This window comes from Mercenaria mercenaria, chromosome 10 (assembly GCF_021730395.1).
Source record: "Mercenaria mercenaria strain notata chromosome 10, MADL_Memer_1, whole genome shotgun sequence".
NCBI lineage: Eukaryota > Metazoa > Mollusca > Bivalvia > Venerida > Veneridae > Mercenaria > Mercenaria mercenaria.
In genome coordinates, this window is record NC_069370.1 from 40,187,506 (window position 1) to 40,214,931 (window position 27,426).

Consider the following 27,426-nt stretch of genomic DNA (forward strand, 5'->3'; position numbering starts at 1 on the left):
TAAGAAGCTTTGTCAAAAAAAATTCATACAAAGTTTCTAACAATCAGACATTTCTTAACAAGGAGCAAAAAGGAGATTTATCATATCTTAACAAGAGCACCACCTGCGAGTGCCATCGCTCAACTGCAAGTGCTGGACAATATGTAAGAAACAAGTTACAGATCAGATTTTCTAAGTACAAAAATGGTCATAATTCTGACAAAATGCAGGTTAAAGTTATGGTTCTTGGCCTACACAGTCACCTAATGATGATAAACAAGTTTGAAAAGTTTCAAATCTGTAGCTCTTATAGTTTTTGAGAAAAGGCGGAGCTGAACAAAACATTTTAACCTATGCCAGCGCTGATGATCAAGTGACAACAATATCTCATAGATTTTTTTTCAAAAATCAGAGGAGCTAAAATGCTAAAAAATGATGCATCAGTAATGAGTGTGATCCAAAGATGGTAACACAAAAAAACTTCCTTAAAAGGGCGCACTTAATACTCTTCACGGATATATCTAGAAAATGAGCTCTCTCCAATAACTTAGTGCTTATCTTGTCCATCAATAAAACTGTTGCTGTTTTCCTAACTTAAGTTACAGACAAATAATCAAGATTCATTGGAAAGGAAGACATCAATTACATTGATTGGCCATCTAAATTGGGTCATTTATTTGAGACCGAGTGTCTCAACATCTGCTGTTAGTGACTTTAACCACGATCTACTGACCTACTTAACACACAATATATCCAACTGCTTATCAAAAGGACTAACTTTTGTTGTATGGCTTAAAAAGATCACACTGACACGATTTAAGGACATACGGCGTCTCTTCAGTTTTTAGTGGTTGAGGAACATCTCAGTGCCACACCCACATAACCAAGTACCTAAAAGGCACAGGCAGGTACTTGGTTAGAACCATCAACCATCCACATGCAAGTTTGATTACTAGCAAGGTTTAGAACCCATAGTGGTGGCGTAAAGTCAGCAACTTGGCCACAAAGAACAAAACAAACACAGTTTCCCTCAAGAACAAAAAGTTATGACAAAATATCTATGTAATGAGGAAAAACAAAATGTAATAGGTCATGAATACCAGTATGTAATTAAGACTGTTTCGAGCATCTGTATTTCTGATTTTGAAGGCTACCTTTTCTACCAATTATGCAATCTGACTGACAATTGACAGTAAACAGTTGTTTCCATTGGGGAACAAAATTGCCTGTCTATGTTTTTACAGTAAAATAGCAGACAATGAGAGACAGTTAACAGAAACAGCACTTTCTTTCTCAAAGGAATTATTTCCTTCCTAAATTAGTTAATACGACCAATTTTACATTGACAACCTCGCCTCAGGTCATTGCACCCTATTTTAAGAGCTTTGTATCCAACCAAAATATCTAAACATCTCCTTAACAGAAACATTACAAAATCTATAGCAACCATTTTTTTTAAGCTCTCAACTTCCAGGTACAATTTTTGGTGAAGAAAATTAAGAGTTTATGTCAGCTGAACCTTCAGCAAACTCATCTCAGAGAAGCGTTTTTCATTTTTTTTCAAACTGGATAAAAAATACAGGTAATCACTGATTAGCATGTCTATCCCTTTACCCTAGCCAACTGTCTATATTTACCATTCTGATGAGCTAAAATAAATCCAACAATAAACAGTTCAGCAGGTGCAAGGAGCCAAGCAAAATACAGACTAAAAGCTTAGCTATTAATATGGGCCCTGCCATGAGAAAACCAACATAGTGGCTTTGCGACCAGCATGGATCCAGACCAGCCTGCGCATCCGCGCAGTCTGGTCAGGATCCATGCTGTTCGCTAATAGTTTCTCCAATTCCAATAGGCTTTAAAAGCGAACAGCATGGAGCCTGACCAGACTGCGCGGATGCGCAGGCTGGTCTGGATCCATGCTGGTCGCATACCCACTATGTTGGTTTTCTCATGGCACGGCTCAATTATGTTGTTTACAAGCATTTTTCTGAACAAGAAGGGTAATGCTGATGGAGGTATGTTCTATATATTAATAAAACCGTGTTTACTTGATCTCGTTTTCTTTCCTTGAAATAGTTTAACCAGCATTATGCTCAATAAAATTTAGTACCAGACTGAAATGTTTCTCTTTTCAGACCAAAAATAGTCATGATTCTATATATGCATTCATAAAAAAGCAACCCTTGCTGTGGCAGTATACAGAGCAACAGATTTTAAACTTTCAAAGTGTATTGACCCCATCGCTGATTCATGTCACTCTATAACTTTTACTTTAGTTGTGTTCTCATGCATTCCATTTTGAATTCATCAACAATTTCTTGATTTGCAAGGTAAAAATAATGTATCTAACAAATAGATCTACTGAAAATTTTAATGAAGTGTATGGTAGACAAGTATTCTTGCATAAAAAGTCACCTGACCAAAAAATAATTCTATATATTATACTATTTTGTCTGTGGAAAATATTTTATATTCTTATTCATTTTTGTGCAATATTTTTAACAAAATGTAAAGTTGAAATATGTTAGAAACATAATCAATGTCGGACTTAAAGCTTTTTACCTATTTGTCTAAAATCCCAATGAACAAGTAAAAGTCCTTATTCATTTTTTATTCAAAATTTGAAATTCACTATTTCATATCCCCATGATATAGCTATTTGAATGTTCTTGTAAACTGATGTGGGGGTACCTGTTATTAAGGGTGGCTGCTTACACTGTAGTCCATTGATGAGCAGTGCTTTACTGTCTAATAAACTAAGGTTTTTCTTCCAATGACCAAAGTAATGCAGTAATAGTAATATAATGAACATAAATCTAAGTTAAAAAGTGTAGTTGTGTACATCTACATAATGGATAAAGGGCATTCTTTAACTGCCTCTGACACATTAGTATGCTTTCCTACTGAAGATTATATGAGCCGTGCCATGAGAAAACCAACATAGTGCGTTTGCGACCAGCATGGATCAAGACCAACCTGCGCATCCACACAGTCTGGTCAGGATCCATGCTGTTTGCTTTCAAAGCCTATTGCAATTATAGAAACCGTTAGCGAACGGAATGGATCCTGACCAGACTGCGCAAATGCGCAGGCTGGTCTGGATCCATGCTGGTCACAAACGCACCATGTTGGTTTTCTCATGGTGCGGCTCATACAGATCTTACATGCCTGCAGTTTTCCTAATCCAAGGGACAGCAGGGAACGAGAAACTGAACATAACAAGGTTCCTTGTCTGCATTCTTCTGAAGGTTTGGGAAAAAACTGTTTGACACAGGAAGACATCTCGATCATCTTTCTTGCCTACTGTTGCAAAAATTTTAAAAATATTATACATTACAAATTCTTGTTCCTAGTTTATTATATAATCATGACACCACAAAATGCGAGTGTAGCTTGCCTATTCCCTCTGCAAAAGAAAATGCGACCTTTGTCTTTCCCTGCTACTAAGGTAGGCATGGAATAGCTACACTACATTAAGACTTACCCCTAATCATCTTGACAACCTCTGTATGGTTTGAGTTCGTCACCAATTTACCATTCACCTGAACAGAAATATATACAATTCATTAATATTTAAACAACACATAGGTTATTGTTTGCTTCGATGTATGCCCAAAATATTTCCCACCGAGTGGACACCAGACCCTTTATAGTGAAAATGTAAACTGGGGTGTTCTTTAACCCTTGCCCTGCTAAATTTCTATAATGAACTCGTCCATCTTTCAATTTGGACAGTACCATTAACTGACAAAAGGGGTGCTTACCAAAATGATACTGACTGAATGGCGAACAGTGGAGATCATGATCAGACTGCACAAATGTGCAGGCTGATCATGATCTACACTGGTCGCAAAGGCAGAATCAGTCGTCGTGTCCAGCATGATTAGGGTTAAACATTCTACATTTTGATCACCAGCAACCCTGAGTGAACGGTTTCTAATCTCTACTAAAGTTGATCCAATAAAACAAAATTAATTTTGGAACCGCTGCAAAGAACAAGCCCTACTAGAAACAAAATATTATCTGTTACTGTCAGAAGAATCATACTGTGTTACCTTTATTATCTTGTCCCCTACTTGAACACCTGCCTTCTCTGCTGCCCCGCCTAAAATATACAAAGATATCTATATAATGTAAATCTATAATACTGGTATGTAGACACACACATACCTGCATCTTTGGGGTCGTTGTGCACGGGGAAATCTGACCACTTCAGTGAGTGTTACTGTCCCTTTTCACAAGGATCAACATAGGTAGTTGTGAACATACAATGTAGCAAGGTAAATCAAATGGGTAAATCAAACACGAACCTTTTGCCGAAAGAAAATAATCTTGTAAATTTTTTGTGTACATGTAAAGAACAATGCATTTTTTCAGCAAAACATGAGTGAATTGTTTAATGAATTCATACAGAATACTTTTTAATAAAAAAAATCAATGTATAACTGTTGCATATAAAGGCTTCAGAAATTACTTCATGGTGAAAAATTAACAAAGCCTTTTTGTTCCCCATATCTTTACAGAAAATGCATGAGCCAAACTATGCACATAAATTTTCTTTCAAATTTCAATTTACACAAGCAGTTAAAGAGAAAAAAATCTATGCTTGCAATCATACATAGCATTTACTTTTGGATTTCAAAATATTCAGTTTGCCATTTATACGTAAAATTTTTTTGAATTCTTTTCCTTGCCTAACGTACTTCATATATCATAGCTGCTGAGGAATTTACAAACTAGCTTCCTGAAAATTAAATGTACAATAAAGATGGATTGTAATTTTGTAAGAGAATTATTTTGCAATAAATCATAAATATCATTACAGAAATTTCTGAGACAGATGCCAACAGTAACCTGTACTACAATCTTAGTCTTGACGAAGTTCTGAAGTTATTGATATCTGAAACGGTTTTCCATGTTTCAGGCGCCTGTGACCTTTAACCAAGTGATCAAAACAAGGGGGCCATAAGGGCCCTGTATCGCTCACCTGACCTACTGACCTAAAGATCATATAGATTAACATTCTGACAAAGTTTCATTAAGATATGGTCATAAATGTGGCCTCAGGAGTGTTAACTAGCTTTTCTTTGATTTGACCCAGTGACCTAGTTTTTAACCCCACATGACCCAGATTCGAACCTGACATAAAGATCATCAAGATTAACATTTTGACTAAGTTTCATGAAGATACAGTCATAAATGTGGCCTCTAGAGTGTTAACAAGATTTTTCCTTTGATTTTACCTAGTGACCTAGTTTTTGACCTCACCTGGCCTAGATTTGAATTTGACCTAAAGATCATCAAGATTAACATTCTGACCAAGTTCCATTAAGTTTTGTTTGTTTTTGGGTTTAACGCTGTTTTTCAACGGTATTTCAGTCATGTAACGGCGGACAGTTAACCTAACCAGTGTTCCTGGATTCTGTACCAGTACAAACCTGTTCTCCACAAGTAACTGCCAACTTCCCCACATAAATCAGAGGTGGAGGACTAATGATTTCAGACACAATGTCGTTTATCAAATAGTCACGGAGAACATACACCCAGCCCCAGGATCGAACTCACGACCCCGCAATCCATAGACCGACGCTCTACCTACTGAGCAAGTTCCATTAAGATATGGTCATAAATGTGGCCTCAGGAGTGTCAACTAGCTTTTCCTTTGATTTGACCCAGTGACGTAATTTTTGACCCCAAATGACCCAGATCCGAACATGATCTAAAGATCATCAAGATTGACATTCTGACTAAGTTTCACGAAGATACAGTCATAAATGTGATCTCTAGAGTGTTAACATGCTTTTCCTTTGATTTGACCTAGTGACTTTGATTTGACCTGGTGACCTAGTTTTTGAACCCATATGACCCAGACTTGAACTTGACCTAAAGATCATCAAGATTAACATTCTGACTAAGTTTCATAAAGATACAGTCATAAATGTGGCTTCTAGAGTGTTAACAAGCTTTTCCTTTGATTTTACCTAGTGACCTAGTTTTTCACCCTACCTGACCAAGATTTGAATCTGACCTATAGATCATCAAGATTAACATTCTGACCAAGATTCATTAAGATATGGTCATAAATGTGGCCTCTGGAGTGTTAACAAGTTTTTCCTTTGATTTGACCTGGTGACCTAGTTTTTGAACCCACATGACACAGACTTGAACTTGACCTAAAGATCATCAAGATTAACATTCTGACTAAGTTTCATAAAGATACAGTCATAAATGTGGCTTCTAGAGTATTAACAAGTTTTTCCTTTGATTTGACCTAGTGACCTAGTTTTTCACCCTACCCGACCAAGATTTGAATCTGACCTATAGATCATCAAGATTAACATTCTGACCAAGATTCATTAAGATATGGTCATAAATGTGGCCTCTACAATGTTAGCAAGTTTTTCCTTTGATTTGACCTGGTGACCTAGTTTTTGACCCCAGATGACCCAATAGCGAACTCGTCCAAGATTTTATTGAAGGTAACATTCTGACCAACTTTTATGAAGATTGGGCCAAAACTGTGACCTCTAGAGTGTTAACAAGCTTTTCCTTTGATTTAACCTGGTGACCTAGTTTTTGATCCCAGATGGCCCAATATCAAACTCGTCCAAGATTTTATTAAGGGTAACATTCTGACCAAGTTTCATTAAGATTAGGCCAACTATCTACTCCGTAAGCCACATCACCCTATAAAGTTTGAAAGTTCAAGGTCAAATGGTTCTCCAGATATTGATCGGAAGTGGTGATGAACAGACAGACAGACAGATGGACAGGCAAAAAACAATGTTTCCCCCAGTGTCTGGTTTTAAACTAGTCCAAGTCTGTGTCTTCTTTGACAGAGAAAATTCATTTTACATGCTTTACAATAAAGATAAGGGAGACAACTTACCAGTTTTGACACTAGCTACATATACAGGGTTGTCTCCACTGACAGTCAACCCATACCCTTTTTCATCTTTCTGAATAATGGCAGTCCTCTGTAGCAGCAATGGTGCATCTAAAATTTCAGTGCATACATGAATAATAAATCTCAAGAGTCTGGAAGAAAATTAAACTTACAGACTTCAATTTGTAACACTATACTTTTTCTTATAAAATATTGTTTAACAACTAGGGCTGAAATGAGTACAAATTTTGTATCTTGTGCGGTGGGTATGCATACGACAATAACCAGGTTGGGCTTAATCGGTCTCAAGTCTTCAACAGTCCCCTAAGACTTTAGTACTGAGTCTGATAAATTAATCATCAAAGTACCAAACTGAGGACAACTAAGTACAACTTGACCATTCAGATAACACATCTAGGTAAATGAGATTGACCGCAAGAACTTACTAGGGCTGTCAGTCTGTTCATCTTTCTTTGGTGACTGGTCATCTGTACTCTTCACACTGCCAAGGCTGCCCAGCCTGAAATATACGTGTTATAATACCACTTTAATTGTTTAGTGTTTGAGCACTTTAAAATTCCAACCTGATTGCAATTAAATAAGTAAACTTATTATTAAGTCACACAGTCTTTTAATGAGAAAAAAGCAAACAAGATGCCTAACGCGAATGCACGAGTCCGATTTCTGTAACAGAGGAAATATGCGACTAAACCTAAAACACTGTACCAATTAATATAAACTTCTAATCACTTCATTTTTGCAAGCTGTATGTATCCATTCCATAGACCTTGGCAGAATTTAAGTGTTTAAATTTAGTATTATAGTTTTTAAAAGACTGGAATATTAAAATATGATGATCTTCAAGATGATGATGGCAAAGATGATGACATTCAGGATTATGATGTTGATGGTGGTGATCATGATGTTGATGATGATAGTGGTAATGATTATGTTGATGATGATGGTGATGATGGTGGTAGTGATGATCATGGTGTTGGTGATGATGATAGTTTCAGTGATTATGTTGATGATGATGGTGGCAGTGGTGATGTTGATGATGAATGATGATGGTAGTAAATAATGATATTAATAAATAATAATAACTGATGGCGTTAGTGATGATAATCATGATGATATCGATCAATTAAATTGTTCACTGATATTATTTTACAGCATAGCATATCTGCACTGTAAGTGCTTGTGACTCATGTTTTAATTATAGAAATTACTCATTCTACATACACTACAGTACTAGTATTTAGGTCAATATACATATCTATATACATACATAAAATGAGCCGTGCCATGGGAAAACCAACATAGTGGCTTTGCGACCAGCATGGATCAAGACCAGCCTGCGCATCCGCGCAGTCTGGTCAGGATCCATGCTGTTCGCTAACGGTTTCTCTAATTGCAGTAGGCTTTAAAAGCGAACAGCATGGAGCCTGACCAGACTGCGCGGATGCGCAGGCTGGTCTGGATCCATGCTGGTCGCAAAGCCACTATGTTGGTTTTCCCATGGCACGGCTCAAATGTACATGTTCATTACAAGTAGGTTATTACTCAGTTCTCATATTAACAAAATCTGCTGTATTGATAGACACACCAATAGTTCCACGTTGGCACGACAAGACTGTCTGACTCACTGACAAAGTAACACATTCTGTCTGCTGCTTGATTAAAATATTATTGGAAATGAGATCATGTTTTCATTTTGTATCATAAAAAAAAAATATGGATAGCCAATAGTATATATGCATAATTTTAGTTAAAGATATTTTAACAATCTATCTTGAATAATTGAAGGCTATAAATCTAAACTATCTTCAATAGCAGCTTGTAAGTATACTAATGATATAAATTATTCTGAAATTATTTTCACCCTTAATTTTTTTGCCTTGGTACAAAGCAGCAAAACATAACAATCTATGTACAATAAATAAGACACTATGTCTTAGTATAAATAACCTGTACCTTGCTTTACCTCATGCTAAGTAAAATAATTTAGAATTCTTTAAGAAGGGTGGAGTAGTGGAGGGGGGCATTAATCTTTCCTGCCAATGTTACTGGTGTGTAAATCAACATCTACACATCAAGGGTGATAATCTGACCAGTTAAACCCTTTCCACGCTGGACACGATTGGTTTGGCCTTTGCGACCAGTGTAGATCATGATCAGTCTGCACATCCATGCAGTCTGATCATGATCTGCACTGTTTGCTATTCAGCCAGTATCTTTTTGATAAGCACCCCTTTTAACAGTAAATGGTACTGTCCAAATCAGAAGATAAACAAGTTAATTAGAGAAATTTAGCATGGTAAGGATTAAACCAATTCCACCTAAAATATTTTAAGACATACAACACCAATGATATTCTTAACATCTGCGGGATCGCAACAGAACAGAACATAAAATGTCGCAAACTGCTTCCTGTGACTGTACTATCATTTAATGTTACAGCAATATATCATTTAATGTTACAGCAAATATTTTAATATATTAGTGTGCAAACATTTGGATGGCAGAAACTGAATTATAAATAGCCTAATTTGCATAAATTGTGACTGACAAAGTTATGCAGATGGGCTTTAATAAAACAAAGTTTTTGCTCTAGTTAACACTGCAAATTAACGTAACTTAAATAAGTAAACAATGAAATAATACTTGTGTCTCCAAATAACTTTTATCAATAGCAATATCAACATATTTGATCTTTAACAATAAAACAAAATAATTGTACACAGTCACTGTTTTATAAGGGGAAAAACTAGTCATTGTTTTATAAGGAAAAAAAAAACTATTTCTTTATAATAATATTCAAAACATTAATGCCTTAATTTCCAAACTATTAAGTCCCATTCATCATAAACCCTGTTCTGTATATTACATAAATATGGTTAACTGATGTGCAAATAAAAGATGATGTTCAAATGAAAGTACACAATTAAATACATCTGTCTTTGCAGCAATATTAATGCAAAATGACTTTGCAGTTTCATTAAAAAAGTCTTTAAAAATGTCTTCATCCTTGTTGTCATTTCAAGTTAATGAGACTGCACTGCAAGTGGAGACAAAAGACATAAAAAATTTGTCAACAATAAGCATGTTATATGATCACACATTAATGATCACACCCAAGTTATCTAAATTTTTGCTCTGATTGATATAATTCAATGTCTTGATGTTTCAGCTCATTTTTTTATATTCTGAAAGTGACAGGCATTTTTAAATTTATACTAAGTGTTACCAAAGTTATTTTACAAATATATTTAAGTTTCAGAATCTATTCACAAAGGGACTGATGCTATTAAACTTTATACTCTCAAAGTTACAGATGTTATTAAACTGCACTCTCAAAGTGACCTATAAGATGTTATTTAACTTTGTACTCTCAAAGTAACTAAAATTATTAAAGTTTCTATTCCGGAAGTAACTTGTAACCTGTAATGTTATTAAAATTTGAACACTCAAAGTGACATAAGTTATTAAAGTTTCTATTCTCGAAGTAACTGATGTTGTAATACTTTGTACTCTCAAATTGACTTATGTTTTTAAAGTTTCTATTCTCAAGTGACTGAGGTTATTAAACCTTTTACTCTCAAAGCGACTTTAATAATGTTATTAAAGTTTCTATTCTCAAAGTGGTTGGTGTTACAAATTTAACTTTGTATTCTCAAAGTGACTGATGCTATTAAACTTTGTTGTTTGTTTGTTTTGGTTTAAGGTCTATTTACCAGTACTTCAGTTATGCAATGGCGGGCAGTGAACCTAACCACTGTGTGCCAGGAATCTGTGCACCAGTACAAACCTGTTCTCTGCAAGTAACTGCCAACTTCTCAACATGAATCAACGGTGGTGGACAAATGATTTCAGACACAATGACTTTATCAAATTGTCACAGAGAGCATAAAAAAATTATAACTCTCCTGTGAATCAAACCAAAGACCCCACAATACCTAGATCTGTGTTCTCCCCATTAAGGCAGTAATTTTGTAACTAACTGCTTCATCACATTCTATAAAGCATATAGGGCTGCATTATCAGTTTCATTATGAAAAGTTTGATAAACATCTGTTGTCAATTACTGGTTTGACTGACAACTTGTGTCAATTTCAATAATACTCAAGATCAGCTATTTCTGTTGTTTCAATGGACAAAGTCCCGTCTCCTCCAGTGCCTGTATCAGTAACTGACAGGTAGAAAACCAGAACATCTGAGTTTATTGAACCTGGTAAAAACACACAGACTATAGATACTACCAAAAAAACTTACGTAACATAAATCATGAAAGAAGTTTTTCATAGAGGAATGATAAAGACAGACTGCTCACCTTCGATTTCTCAGTAATGTGCCAGCATGTGATTGTGATATCTCCGCAAATTTATTACTTATACTTTCCATAATAGGATTCTCTCTCGGAGAAAAGTTAAATATATCCATTGAGCGCCACTTCTTCAGAGGCATAACTCCTTCTCGTTATTCCTTCAACACAAAACAAAAATACGAATACACTTAATAACACTCCTCCCCCTTTCACTTTTTTCCCCTCCAGAAACACTTAAAACACTTTTTCACAAATTAAATTTAAGACACACACAAAAAAAATCTCCTGTTTCAATACTACCACTATTTCTTATTTTATTCTATGATTTTGACACACTAACACAAATGTATTCAATACTTTACACAGCTTATTAAATTTTCTTCGCTTCTAATATTCTAATATTTGATCTTAGAGCGAAAACAACACTGTCTACATTATTAATTCAAAATGCAACACCAATGTACAACACACAAAAAACGCACCACAGTATCCTGGTTCAAGAGTATGAAAATTATTAAGTCACCTAAATACTAACAAAAACAGAGATTAAGACAAATGTCTATATATTCTGCACTATACTTAGCAAACAAGAGATGTCTACATTACAAAATACCTACTAGAAGGAACTGCTCACATAAATGACATGTTTTTGGCGAGAAACAAGCCAACCTGCTGGTATCAATGTTGTCGAAATTAAAAGATCTAGAGCAAATAACATAATAAATAATGTTACTTGCAGGAGTATATCGAAGTTTATGCCAGAGCAAACAGAAACAGAAAATATACATTCTGTACAAGTTTGTGACAGTAAACAAGTTTTCATTTTTTCCAAAAAGCAGAGATTAATGACAATAGGAGACATCCAAAAGACTAGACACGTGTCCTGCTACGTTTTCTTAAGACAATAAAATCAGAATGTCTTGCTATATTTCTGGCGTTCTTTGCACATGGTTATTTTGGAATACCAATATGTACAATTTTCAGACGAAAACAAAAATTGGTGTAAAATTTTTGAACCCTCGACGACGTGTGATCATGACCTATGATATAAAGGTCTGTCTTGCAAAGCACATGTCACCTTGTTAAAAGTGAATGTTTATGCCAAGTTATTTGAGTATACATCCATGTATAACGGAGATCGATACAGATTGGACAATAAAAATGACATAAATCTTTGACCTAGCTCTTAGTGTGACCTTGACCTTTGAAAAAGCAGTCTAGCTAGCAATAAATTGGGGCGCACTCCATGCATTACATTTAGCACTGAATTGGACACTATTAGACACTGCCCAGATTTGTATTACAGTTTTCAAGTAGTATTTTCTGTTATATTCCCAGCAATGAATAGGTCATACAAAAACTTACACTAAGGTAAGTGACCAACTATGACCTTCACCTTCAAGCTGGTGATCACATGGTTCTATGCTGCAATACATTTCTACTTTTACTTCTACCTCTACTTTTACCACATAATGGCCACCATCAGCAAGTTGATTATACTGCCATTTTCTTATATTAAATGATGGTCAAACATATTTACTAAATGGAAGCACATAATTCAAGACAAATTTCTAGATCTGACATGATATTTTCTAAACAATGTATCTCAAACAAAAACAGGGTCACACAACAATATATTGCCTCCTACCCCACTGTAAGGCACCAATATCATTCCGAAAGGAAACTTACCACAGGCTTCTTGCATTGCTAAGAATATTAAACAATTAAAGAAACATCCCAGGTAAACAAGACAATGACGTTACCTGGAATGATAATGTTAACGTCAGTGATACTGTCATGTTGAACAGAGAAACAAATAATTTCCCCGAAGTAAACAACCAGTCAGTACATTTCTAGACATTCCCTACAGATTATACTGGCTACCAGGTAGAAGTTCTAAGCAACATGAACACTGATCCACCTTTCCAATCGTTCAAAAGAATCCAGGTGGGTAGTCTGTATTCAGTCCCTGTTTTTGTTTACAGGAGATAACTCCTGAGGCAATTCAAATTTTGTATAATTATGTCCCTTTTCTTCTCAAAACACTAGATAATCAGAGCCAAGAAAGATTGATCAGAATAAATAAGCGAAATTATTATGAAATTGTGCCTTGCATGGGCATGGTTTCTTAACCTCTTCACGTCCTTTTCACATTCTCGCATACCAGATGTTTACCATGGTTTGTCTCGGGTACCATGTCGAACATCTGATGAATGAGAATGTTCTTACTGTATTAACTGGGCTGGCACAGGCGAAGAAATTAATGAAACAAAGACCTGGCAGTATTAAAATATACTGGTGATTATCATTTTAAGGTAAACTGCAATCAAAACTAAAGTTTCATTTCGATTGCAATAGAAGTTCCGATAAACATCCTTAACGTACAGTTTACATATATCAAGCCTCAATTTCCTCTCTAACAAGAAATTTTAACATACTATACTGACTTGACTGAGTCAACAATACAGCCACTTGAAATGAGCTCTATCGCACGAGGTTATTTATAACACTATTTATCCTACAAGAAATTGTCAATAACTAATCCGATCAACATTTGATATGACAATCAAAAGAAAGTTGTCACAAAATTTCCATATGTAAATGAAGCAACCAGGACACATTAACAAATTTTATCCAAATCCTGTCATCAAACGTTTATTCACAAGCATTTCAAAATATGCTCTTGCGATGAGCTTCACTGATTCTTACACATAACAATTAAGCAGTACACATCAACAAACATGCACATAATTTATAACAAACATTTCAATCAAACGAATGACTGAACTGGAACATGGTACAGTGACTCCGCAAAAACAAAACTTCATGTACCAGTCTCCAAACAGGGGGCGCACTCTAGATAATAGGTAGACACTTTCTAAATGGACCAAAACTGAAAATAGACTCCTAGCCAATTACTGCTCATAATATATCAACCTAAATTAATTAGGAAACTGCAGCCAAACTGATACAGCATATCACCGATAAGGAAATTGCATGTATCATACACTACGTTACATTAATAACATCAGACACTCTATTTATAGAAATACTTATGTCAGGAAGAGGTTAACGATTCATCAAAAACAATTGTAACACTGGACCTACCAGCCATTTTCAAAAGTTTGTTTTCATGAAAAATGAAAGGAAACCATTTGATTCACACTGATGTTTTCATCAAGTACATAGTATTATTGGTAAGTCATGTATATTAACAACTTAATTCTCTATGCGAATTTGTCTTTTGTTTATAACAGTATCGCAGACATTGACCTTTGGCATATCATTAAAACTCCATCATTACTATGTATCCAAGTAGCCAGTGAGTATAACAAACTATGTCAACTTTAATGACAATCATAAATGACTGAATACAACAATATAATTTCCTGTATCACAAATCCACCATTTTTCGCAACTAGAATTTCATTTTTAGCACTTCTCTCTAGATTATTCTTTGTAGTTCTAAAAATTGTATTCCAACTTCGATTTTGTTCCGAACAGTTTAATCACAATACACTGATAAATGTCCACACATTTCCCTTTCAATAAGTTGATAGACTGTGTATTTATTTGACATCCTTTCCCTGCAAGATAACTACCACTTAAACTGAACGGATAAGGTTGTAACGCAGTCTACAGCCTAAAGGGGAAAAGACTCATTTAAGTTGTGACCTTATAATGTATTAATGTTTCTGTTTAAATACATTTTTGTAGTATGTGTAAACATTAGCTTGATTAACTCCCAATACATTAAGTCACATCTTAAGATATTACCACTTTTCATATATGCCAAAAAAAAACTTTTATCGATATCATTATCTAAGCTCTGCATCAATATATTGAAACATAAAAATCCATATTTTTACTTTAAAGAAGAGGGCCATGATGGCCCTAGTTCGCTCACCAGATTTTCACAGCACAATGCTATGCTTTTTTAACAAATTATCATGATTCAATTATTTCAGTAGTGGGTCACCCTAGATCTAAGCAATCCAGTAAAATTCAACTGCAAAAAAGATGGGTTTTCTAAGTCCAACCTATAAATACATGCATCACTGTAAAGGCCCAGTAAATTGTGGCCATGTGACAGACATCCCTGATAAAGTTCACCCAAGGAACATTTCTGTAAATTAAGTAATATATTGTAATCTGGACAGCAATTTCAAACAGGCTCCAAAGCACAGTCAAATAGAACCATTTGAAAACAAATCAAATGTGAAATGTTCACAATGGTTCTATGATAAAACCTAAGAATGACCTAGTTCTTTTACCCCACTTTTCAAAACTAGGTCATAAAGTTTTTAACCTGCATACAAACATTCTGACAAAAATTTATGAAGATCAAATAGAATTTGTGGCCTCCAAAAATTAAAAACATTTTTCTATGATTTTAACCTCTGATGACCCAGTAACAAATCGACAAGATATTTTTTTGAGAGTAACATTTCACCAAGTTTCATCAAAATTGGGCCAAACTGTTGAAGGCAGACAACAACAAGGAAGACAACAGACACTGGGCGATCACAACAGCTCATCTTGAGCACTTTGTACTCAGTTTAGCTAAAAACAATAATTAATTCTGCTGATTTGGCTAAGTGGTTTTTTTTTGGAGACGTATGATCTTAATTAATTTAGGTTTTGAACATTGCTTAATCATGTTGGAACATGTAGAAATAATGAATGCTCAAAAATGTGCAAAACTATTGCATCCAAACCTCACCAACTTTTATCTGTTCACACACACACACACACAACACCTTCAATAAACATTTATTTTTGGAACAGTCCAACATTATGTGAACAAAAGAAACTTTCCATACAGCACACATCTACATTAATATCTCATTAATTACATTAATTACTAGACTATTATTAAACATTTCTAACATGTTTGTTCATTAACATAAACACACACACACAGTCTATATTTTGCACTACATAGCTACAAAAACACCAGGATAATTACTTGGCATTCTGGAACACTAAAGTTAAAACACCTCAGTAACTGACATAGAACTGCACACATTTTTCTATCCTAAAATCTTTCAAGGCCATTAAAAACACTAGTTTATTCTTCTGTCACCATAGTTATAATTTACACTTTAAATTGAACTTATTCCAAATAATCAGGTAAACTTTTAATCCATATTCAAGCACTTTAAATCACTGAATCTTTCAATCTCCTACAGACACTTCACTAGTAAGATCCCTACATAAACACATGTTCACATATCAAATTTCACCATTTTCCCTTTTACTGCTGCTTCCCAGCTTCAGACTTTCAGAGAAGGAACTAAAGTCACAGTCATGGGAACCAGCTTTTGAGATGATAAATGATTTACCCTCTGTGAACTGAAAAATGATGATGATTATTATAATCATTTTAATGAGAATTGTTACAATGACGAATGTTATGATTGTTTCAATGATGAGTAATTAAAATGACAATCATAATTATATATCGACTGTATTGATGATTATTACACTGAAAAAATAATAATTAGACTCAGAGATCACATTTTGTTAAGAAAAAATTTTCTATGTTTAGACTGGCATGTTCTGAAGCAGTAAATGACAGCTATGTACAAAGAACCATAAATTAAATAGATATAACCACATTTAGTAAAAGAAGGGAGACAACTGCTAAAATATTGTTGAAAATTTCCCACAGAGTTGCTTTAGCAGTGGCAGTATCAGACATGCACAAATTGAAATTTAAAAAAATGTTGCCATGTTATTCATCTCCTCTAAATAACAGGAGAAATCGGAATATTTACATTCCAACCATTTAAATATGATACTGTCATGGATATTCACAAGAGCAGACAAACTGTGCCAGAAATACATTTAAATGATGTCATTTGATTTTGCCTTCCATGTTTCTTGAAATTTTAATTACTGTATAATTAAATAAATAACACTTGCACCAGTGGGTGGAGCAATATGCACCCAAAGTCAGCTGTAAAGCTGATGGTATTGTCTAAAACACTTAAGGGATTCAGTATCTGGAGTGAAGGATTTTCCATCTGACCACTTAAGTCTGTCAGTGACCATGACCTTTGACTAAGAAACCTGAAAATGGTGAAGTGCTTCACGGTGCCACTGACCTATGACCCAGTATTTTAAAATTCTGCAGGAGTCATTTCTTGCCCAGGGGCAAGCCAAGTTTGAGGATCATAGGTCAAAATATTTTCAAAACATTTGAGCTGGAAAGGCTTTTATAATTACTGTCCCTTTGACCCACTGCAAAGTATATATTTTTCATAGCCTCAACTATGAGTATGACATCAATCATTTTAGTACAAAAAAATTGACTTGTTATTAAAACTTTACACACGCATTACCTCTAATAATTGTAATTGCTAAAGTGGTTGGAATATGTAGAAGACAGCCAAATTAAAACCCTATTTAATAACTTGGACAAACTTCATTTTTGAAAAGTAGCAAATTTAAAAGATGATACTATATCAAATATTCATATTAAAAGTATGTCAAGTAAACATAAATTTGTACCATTTGAGTTTGTACTTGCCAAAAATTTCCTGACAACACACATCCCTGGACCCCGCCAGAAACTGAGCCCTCCACTCACCCTCTTAACTAAAATTCTGAAACCAGTCGCTAATAGATGTGACATGTACTGTTCTTTCAAACTTACCTAACACTATATGAGCCGTGCCACGAGAAAACCAACATAATGGCTTTGCGACCAGCATGGATCCAGACCAGCCTGAGCATCCGCGCAGTCTGGTCAGGATACATGCTGTTCTCTTTCAAAGCCTATTGCTATTAGAGAAACTGTTAGCGAACAGCATGGATCCTGACCAGACTGTGCAGATGCGCAGGCTGGTCTGGATCCATGCTGGTCGCAAAGCCACTATGTTGGTTTTCCCATGGCACGGCTCAATTATAAAGTTCTATAATGTCTGCTTACCAGGGTTCTAGCCAGAAAATTTGGAAGGCATGTTGCAAGAAAAATTTGACAAAAAGCATTCAGGAAACATAAATTCTTGGAAAGGTAGAAGAGTCAAGGCCAGGGTCTTCATATGGGTTGAAGGACAATTTTTTCTTTAAGTAATTGAAATTCACTAATTGCCCCTTCCTATTAGGACAATGTTTTGATCAAGTTTTATACTTTATACTTTTGCACTGTGCATAAATACTGGTGCAGAATTTCTGTTGAAGCGAACTGAAATGTAATTTAAGAAGTTTTTTACTCTTTTTTCAATGTTTTAAGAAACACAAATTGTGATGTCTTTTTAGCTTCAGGAGAAATGGTGGGGGACAGGTCTTGTTAGTGTTAGGAAGAGTAATGAATAAAACTATCGGGAAATAGCACCAAAATAAACATTTAAGATTTCATTTTAAAATATGGTTGAAACTCAGTATCTCAATTTCAAGATTTTAAATTAGATACCGTTACCTCTGATTTTTTGTTGACAAATTGTGGATTAATTGCTATTCAGTTCATCAATATTTCAGTTTTAACATACACTATTTCAAAAATACAAACAAGAGTGCCAGACTGTCACAAAACACGCCCATCATCGAACTTGGCATTATTCAAGGGGCTTATTACAAGAGTGCCTGGAGCTATTTGGCTGCTTATCGATCTTGGCCGAGATATTATGCCCGCAAACTTTGTCAGCAAGTTTGGTGAAGATCGGATGAAAACTGTTCGACTAAAGAGCAGACAAGCCTAAAATTGCAGTTTTTTGAGTAATTCAAGGGCCATAATCCAAGAATGCCTGGGGAGATTTGGTTGGTTATCGAACTTGGCTGAGATGTCATGCCCACAAACATTGTCAGCAAGTTTGGTGATTATTTGAGCTGAGAGCTGAAACCACTGAAAATTTCACCGGGGGTCAAGAGAGTGGTGTTAGGCCCACTTGCAGGTCCAAGGCAGAGCCCTAGTGGGGTTACAGGGGGCAAAGCCCCCTTAAGCTCATGGATTTTAAGCATTTTAAGAGCCTCAGATTGCATGAAAACTTATGTTGCCCAGACTTAAGAATCAAAACAAATCTCTTATCTCATTTCACTGGACTCGGTGCTTTTAGCTCAAATTCCTCATTTCCAGCTTGTCAATTTTGATCCATGTACATGTAGTTTTACAGGTCCATTTCTTTTTCGTTTTCCTATTATTACTTTACCAGGATAAATTGACGTGCATTTGCCTTCGCAATACGAATGGTCTTCTTAGCAAATCTACAACCCAAAATTGCCGAAATTCCATGGGTCCGCGGAAGATTCTCATCCCTGGCTCATCTGATTTTTTTGTCTCGTATAATAGAAATACTGTCATACCCATGATTTTCTAAGTCCAAAAGGGGCCATAATTCTTGCAAAAAAGCAATGTAGAGTTATGGTACTTGCTGTGCAGAGTCAGCTTTTGATGGCGAATAACTGCTCCAAGTTTTAACGCAATAGCTTTGACCATTAAGGAGAAAAGTTGACCTAAACGCAAAACGTAAGCAAGAAATCTGATATTTTCCAAGTCCGAAAGGGGCCATAATTCTTGCAAAAAGCAGGATGGAGTTATGTTTCTTGCTGTACAGCTTTTGATGGTGAACAAGTGTTGCAAGTTTTAAAGCAATAGCTTTGATAGTTTAGGGGAAAAGCTGACCTAAACATAAAACTTAACCAGGCAATGCCGACGCCAATCAAGTGATGACAATAACTTATCATTTTTTTTTTCAAAGAATCAGATGAGCTAAAAATGGTGGGGACAATTGTCCCCTTGGTATGAAAAGTGTGGGGACATTTTCAAAATCTTGGGGACAACAACTTTTGACCATATGTCATTGAAATAAATCAGTAACATCACTACAACTGAAGTCTTTATTGTAGTCCAATCATTGGTATCTTTAAATCAACCCTCCTGAAATTTGGAGTCACTTTTCTTTTTGGCTTCTTATGTATTTTCTACACCCTTTGTGGTTTGATTTTGTGATGTATTTTCAGTTTTGGAGACAATAAGGCAGTCAACAGACTCATTTTCAATTTCACCTGCTGAGACAGTGGGTGGAGTTTTCTTGTCTGTTGATACAGAAACATAGCTTAAAATTGTTCATTGTTTCTTCGCTGGTGGGTCAAAGTGACATTTTTGCAGGAAACTCTTCTATTCGGATGCGGAAGAAATATATGAACGATTCGTACTTGGTTCCGGTCTTCCCACCTTCAAATTCATCCCCAAAATTTTCGTAATGCAACAACTGACGTTTCTAGACGAATTTTAGCGTGACAATCTTTACGTGAGATCCTCGCGATATCGCGGCCTTGGCAGAACACTACAAATCTATTAAAAAGAATTCGATCTGGTAAAATATTATCCAGTCCTGTAAAAAAATCATGTTTACCAGACCGACTGTGGTCTTTCATGAACACTGTATTATGGGTCAGTTGGACCAGCCTGGTACAAACAGGCTATCTCTCTGACCTGCTAAGAGATTTGATTATTCATAATAGCAGATAAAATCAATTTTGTACCGCTTAAAAATTCAAGAATCAAGTGACTATAAGATTAGAAATAATGTTTATTTCCTTACTTTGTCAAATACTTTAATGGCAATTTATAATACTGCACATGGCTCGCATTACAGTTGGTAGCACAATCGATAAAAATGCGTGGCAGAACTGGTGCACCACCACCCAACGGTGAATGCCGAACCCTGGCCTCACGATATAGCCGATAGTTAATGTTTATTGCTATAAGGTTTCTTGGAAATGTTCATATATACATGAGCAACAAACGAGGTTACAATAACATAATAATGACATTCATGGCCAAATCAAACAGGAAGTGAAACATGACAGCAGGTAAACAGGAACTCACCTTTCCGAGAGTGGCATCTCTGCATGGACAACTACAACTGTACTTCGGTATTTTCACTAAGACAGCTGTTATGCACTACTCATTACACTTCAGTCAACAGAACCGCTGTTCTTGCATATTATTCTCGGAAAAATTTCACAGGTCAAATTTATTATTTACAGAGTCAAATACAAGTTTAGGTTAAGAAATAGCAGCCTGATAATATTCAATCTGATTTATTAACTTCTTATCTTTCCATTTTATTTACGTCAGGGTTGCATTTTAACAGGGTATTTACTCAGTCCGTGCTATTTACATTTTACTTCGGGCTTCTTCGTTTAGACAAATCTCAGACATATTTGACCGAACAACGTCTCCAAATCTAAAAGTAAACGTCAATTATCAATTCATCAATTTTGAAGTTATAGCATTTGTTACATAATTTTTAAAATTATGTCACCGTTTTTTTTTAATAACCTTTCTTACTTTTATTATTAAACAGTGACATCGGATAGAAATTGCTAAAATAAACCGGTATTATTTTGCGGAGTAATAGCACACTGACATGTACTACTTTCTGAGTACCGAGGATACGGGTACGCGGTTAGTGATTGGATAAAAAAGATGATATGTCGAAAACGAAAATGATAAGCCTAAGTTTTATCACTACAGCATGGTAGAGTGTTAAGGATAGCGATAACATGATAGTATGGTAGCAATTATTAAGCGATGGACGATGGTAGGACATGAACAAAACAGAATTCCATAAAAATCAACATATTGAATTACTAAAACTCTGCTTTTATTACTAATGGAGACATTCGTAGAGAGGGCTACTTTTAAGACGCCCATACAGAAACGGAGGCCCCAGGTTCCATTCCATCGCTATCCTACCATTATTGTTATCCTACCATCCCACTATCCTGCAATTGGCTACCAGGGCCTGGGTATTCTATCGCTGTACCCAACTACACGCCGTGGGAAGATGCACACATTCCTCTACATCTCTATGCTACATGCTTCTGTCAGCTAGTTAGTATGCCGCTAGACTATACTGTATTCAAGTTAACTCTCTGTGAGATAGTTGCTGATCAGTTCTTCACAAATCTAATTTGAGGGGATGTTTGATTTCTTAAGACTATTTTTCTTTCCTGACGCACTTTTGTGCTGGTTTTGCAAATTCAGTTTCTTATTTACATGTAGTTTTATAGCAGTTTTTAGGCCATTGGTCAGGATCAGCAGCAGAACACAATGTGGGAAGACATCAAGCAATTAAATCCTCCTCAACATCCTTGATGCCTGCGTCCCATCCAAGATGACCAGTTCCAGATTTAGTCAGCCTTGGATCAACAGAGAGGTCAAACAACTGAGTCGCAGGGAAAAGAGATCATTCGCTAAAGCCAGAAAATCAAGGAAGCTAAAAGACATAAAGCGCTATGAACAACTTAAGAAGCTCTCCAAAGAATCCTGTAAGTCTGCTTACAATGACTACATGACCAACATCATCAGTCCTGACTCTACTTCAAATCCGAAACGTTTCTAGTGGTTTATTAAAAGTAAAAAAAAGAAACATCGACAACCACGGTGTAGCACCCGTAAAGGCGAAGACCGGCATCACATATTCAGGCAGCGCAACCAAGGCCAACATCCTCAAAGAGCAGTTTTCCTCCGTCTTCAATAAAGATGAAGACGCGGCAACCATCCCTGACATGGGACAAAGCCCTCACCCACCAGTGGACTACATAACCGTCACCGAGGAACAGCTTCAAGAGGGATGTGCTGGCAGTCAGCCTCCGATAGTGCACCGTGGACGTTTTTTAATTGCACTGTATATAGAAGTTTGTTTTGTTTTTTTTGTTTTTTTTTAAACCACATTATACAGACTTTTCTTGCACCGCCATGCGCTTGTACGAGGATACGCCAGTAGGTGTCAGTACAATACTGAAAGAAGAAGAACCCTACTATCAGGCGATGGACGATGGTAGGATATGAACAAAACAATCTACATGAATTTCCACAAACATCCATCAGCGGGCTCAACCAAACCGAGCCTGCCACATTTTCATTTTTTTCATTGTTGAACGACCTGTGGAGTTTACACTTTTTCAATATTATTTATAAATTATGAATTGTAAAGGTCTTTGAGGGTGACAATTTGTACAATTTAAAAAAGGGACATAATTTTTACAGAATTTTAGCCTGGAAACGTTGCTTTTATCAAGGACTTCAAGCCTATCTGCTGAATCCTGAAGGATTAGTTGGTCACATAGTCATGTAGAACGAGGGTACCAACGAATCCAGAGGGTTTCTGCAGATTTTATTACACAAACATGCATGAACGCTATTCTAGCGTAAAAATGTAAAAAGATAAAAAATGAATACGCTATCCATCAACGTCATTAAATAAACACGACGTCATTTCCTTCTGACTTACCCGTTATGGGTCGTATCAATACGTTAACGCTTTCCCACGGAATGCACTTTTGTTAAAAGGCGTGTTACCAGCGCGTGAGCGTTGGCATCACGTTACCTGTACTATCCTGTTAAAACGCACGTACCCTACCCTGAAAACGACAAACCGCAGTTTTATGTTAGAATGGGTCTTTAAAACCTACAATTAGAAAAACATGTGCGTGAACGTCATCAATAATTATGAAATGCGCGGGAATGTCAACGCTGTTTGATCAACTGGACACCATTTGCTTTTGAATTGTGCTTTACCACAGATGTCCATATGTAGAAAGGTAAATTTCAGCGCATCGGCACAAGAATCTCTCTTAACACACGTTGATCACAGCTCTGTAGTTTTATGCTAGAATGTCTAAAATTTCAAGTTACGCTGGAAAGAAAATGATAACAAAACAAACAAGAAATATCTTTAAAAATGATGGTCGGCGAATTGTAATAAGGAAAGAAGTTTAAGAATTTTTCATCTAACATTCATCTTTCATCTAACATTTTTCAAATTGCAAAACTAAACACCGCACTTTAACAATTTAAATGGTTCTCTTTTAATTTTTCGCAAAGGTTTCGTAGGGTTGCAATTTTGTTTCGTTTATCCTTAGACGAATAATTACAGCAGTAGTTTGATGAAGATTCATGAAGCGGTTCATGAGAAGATGTCATTAAACGTGTTTATATTTTTAGCTAAATTGGTCCCTATCCCCATTTGTAACAAAATAGCAGGAGACCTTACGATATTGTTACACATCGAGTTTGATAAAAATCCATTACATTTTAGTGGTTAATGCGAAGAAAGGCATATTTACTTTTAGCTATAGTGGTCCCTAATAGGGCCCAAGTTCCTATATAAATAAATTTGGAAGATGACCTTATAATGATGCTCCAGACCAAGTATGACAAAGATCCACCAAGCTGTTCATGAGACGTTGTATAAAGGCATTTCTAGTTTTAGGTCTAGCAGCCCCTACAAGGGATCAAATGTCCCAGCTGAACAAAGTTGGCTGCGGGCCTAATAAAGATGCTAAAAAACAAGTTTGATTAGAATACATGAGAAAAAATCAATTAAAGGATTTTTTTATTTATTATTTTTATTTATTTCTAAATTAGGCCATCTGATCCCGCTTTAACAAATGCTTATTCGCTATTCATGAATCTTTGGACAATGACGTCACACCTATAAAAAAGTGAAGGTCAAGCAAAGCATACAATTGTAATTATTTCAATATTTCTGTTTCATAAGCAAAGTTTGACCGTAGTCATATCACATAGATAAACTGTATGCAGCGTACCTTCATTTCAGTGTAATGAAATTCAGTCATTATATAGTATATATATAATAAAACAGATTTCAACTGAGTTCAATATTTGCATACCATACTAAAGAAAAATATTCATATATTATACTAATAAATCAGTTAAATAATTTAAAACAAATATATCAAAGCAAACAAATACTCATTTTAATATGCAATCTGAATAAGTCACAAAAGCAAGAAACCTTTTCATATACAGACGACAATTGTAACAAGGAAAATCTTTTAAAAAGCACTTCTCTACATAAAAGACTCTTATCACACCCTTATTCATGTGATACGCAGACCGTATTCAGCTCTTTCTTTAATTTGATATATGTTGGTATTTGAACAGGTTTTTATCATATTTATTAAACTTACTTATCATTTTGAGATATATCAATATTCTTGATAAATATACTGAGCCAAAGTTAGCTTTAAAACTGTGAACAGCGTCGTTTAGTATAAACGCTTTGTCTACATTTCACTCAGCGTAGCACAATCAACAGAGTGAAAGAAATTGACACTCTCGTCCAATCAGGCAGAGTGTTGCATAAATCTTCCATTTTGATAAATTATCTATAATGCGTTATCAAGCAGTTTGATTTGCAAACTGAAGTCACGTGGCATAGGTAACGAAAACGAATTTAGACGGCGTTCGCCGAAAAAAGTAATATTCAAAAGAAAAAATAATATAACCATTTTCTAATAAAACATTTACATGTTAACTTCTGTATTTTTATAAATTTTCTAAAACACCACCCAGGGATATGATTCTCGCTGGTGGTGCGAGAGGTCCCGGGTTCAGATCCCGGAGGAGCCCCCATCGAATTTTTGCTACAACAAGTCAAAGAGCATAGCATTTTACGACGGCAGATCACAGATGCCTGCGGCAGGATTCGAACCCAGGTCGCTCGGCTGTTAGTCCAATGCTCTAACCACTGAGCCAAAGAGTCGATTCTCTGACGCAGTTGTCAGAGATACAGACTATACTTAAGTGACCAGAGTGTATTCTTTTGATTTTATATTAGTTACAATATTTCATGTATATTTTTTGTTCTAAAAGTATACTAAATCTAAGTGACTTTTAAGACATTTGCAAAACTGCAAATGGAGGTATAACTAGTTTGTTCAGAGTATATACTATCGCGGTACCTACTGAATTTAGAAACTATCGCGCTGAAGGCGGCCGGGCAGCTCACTCCGTAGATCATCGGAAGGGTATTCTGCCTGTATCATGTGATAATACAAAAACATACAAAGGGTAAAACATACAAACACCGAGGATAAAACAAAAAATATAAATGAATAAAACGGGTTACTGTCAGTGAAACAACACGTAAGCGTTTTAAGCAGTTGGTGGTACTGCAAACCTTACCCTTGTCACCAGCTTTGTCGAAAAGTAATTCTCGCCAGGCGAATCCCTAATACACGTAACAGCAACAAGCGCGACATGCATATCATATAACTATATATATTGTACTTACGACATATTATAAACAAAAACAAAATACTAAAATATACTTGTCAAGGGGAAATCGGGATAGTGCATTGCATAACCTAAACAACGCAGAAGTCAGAGCAACAAAAGAAACACCACTAATGGCCCAATATAACAGGATTTGAAGAGACAAATCTAAAAACGGTTCAGTTCAAGTGGACATAAAAAAAACTACTTAAAAACGCGATTTAACAGGATAAGAGACAAATCTTAAAACGGTTCAATTCCAGTGGACTTAAAAAAAAACAACTTAAAAACGCGATGTAACAGGATAAGAGACAAACATGAGGAAGAATTGACCTCATGACCGATATTGCAGAAAATCGATATCAGGGGAGACAACAGCTATACTTAAATTGTAGGAAATCTAAAATAGGGCTTTGCCCTATTGTTCATACTTTATTTACATTGCTAAAACATATTCAATATAAGAATGTGGTCGCAACGAAGACGCCATTTAACATAGGCATGTGCTATTTGATGACACAACTGAAGGACTTCTGTCTGTTTTACCTTTTTGTACTGTAACCGAGTAGAAAAAATACCGACAGTTTGCATTTGTGATCCAAGGGCCGATAGAAAAGCTTTCTCTTTTAATGTTTAATTGGAAAAATTGGCATAATTGACACTGATATTTAAATGTATATGAAATAAGATGAGAACAACAACATAAGAAGAAATGGGCATCTCTTTCTTTTCAGAACCGAAATATTCATTGCAATATTTAATTGAATTTCATATGTTGTTAATTTGTGATATTAACACAAAATGAATTACTCGCGAAGAAAATTACATTACATAAAACCTACACGAATAAAACATTCAAACACAAATTAACTTAACTGATTAAATCATTACTTTAACCTTTTGATCACAATACCGCATGTTCAAGCGGCATAATAATATCGTCTGCATATGTCACTACAACAACAACTTCGCGCTGAAGTTAATTTTTCTTCCAAATTAGTGGAAATAAACCGTCTGAGAACGAATCAAATTTTTATTTCATAAAAATGAAATAAATATCTTTCGAAAGATAAATTCAATGAGAGTAGGAAATTACTTGCATCTAAGCTCTCATATCAATGGCTTTATACAAAAAAAAAATGCTTTTAAGAAACGCGTGTATGAGATTTTTACACATTTTATATGGAAAACAGAAGG

General features: G+C 35.4%; 1 protein-coding gene across 18 annotated transcripts in view; it reads right to left on the reverse strand.

The window, feature by feature from the left end:
* LOC123561834 (rho guanine nucleotide exchange factor 12-like) overlaps positions 1-21,388 on the reverse strand; it is a 148,675-nt gene extending 127,287 nt beyond the window's left edge. For 12 of the 18 annotated variants that reach the window (XM_053552866.1, XM_053552862.1, XM_053552859.1 and 9 more), the window contains exons 1-6: positions 14,301-14,756; positions 11,199-11,350; positions 7,315-7,388; positions 6,872-6,979; positions 4,038-4,087; positions 3,467-3,524 (exon numbers count right to left, since the gene is read on the reverse strand). In XM_053552866.1, the coding sequence (XP_053408841.1) occupies positions 3,467-3,524; positions 4,038-4,087; positions 6,872-6,979; positions 7,315-7,388; positions 11,199-11,332 (424 nt within the window). In that variant the 5' untranslated portion in view covers positions 11,333-11,350; positions 14,301-14,756. Of the gene's footprint in view, positions 1-3,466; positions 3,525-4,037; positions 4,088-6,871; positions 6,980-7,314; positions 7,389-11,198; positions 11,351-13,639; positions 13,655-14,300; positions 14,758-21,027 lie in introns of those variants that run through there. The other 6 variants (XM_053552854.1, XM_053552868.1, XM_053552867.1 and 3 more) reach the window with 4 other exon arrangements.
* Between the last annotated feature and the right edge of the window lie 6,038 nt (positions 21,389-27,426).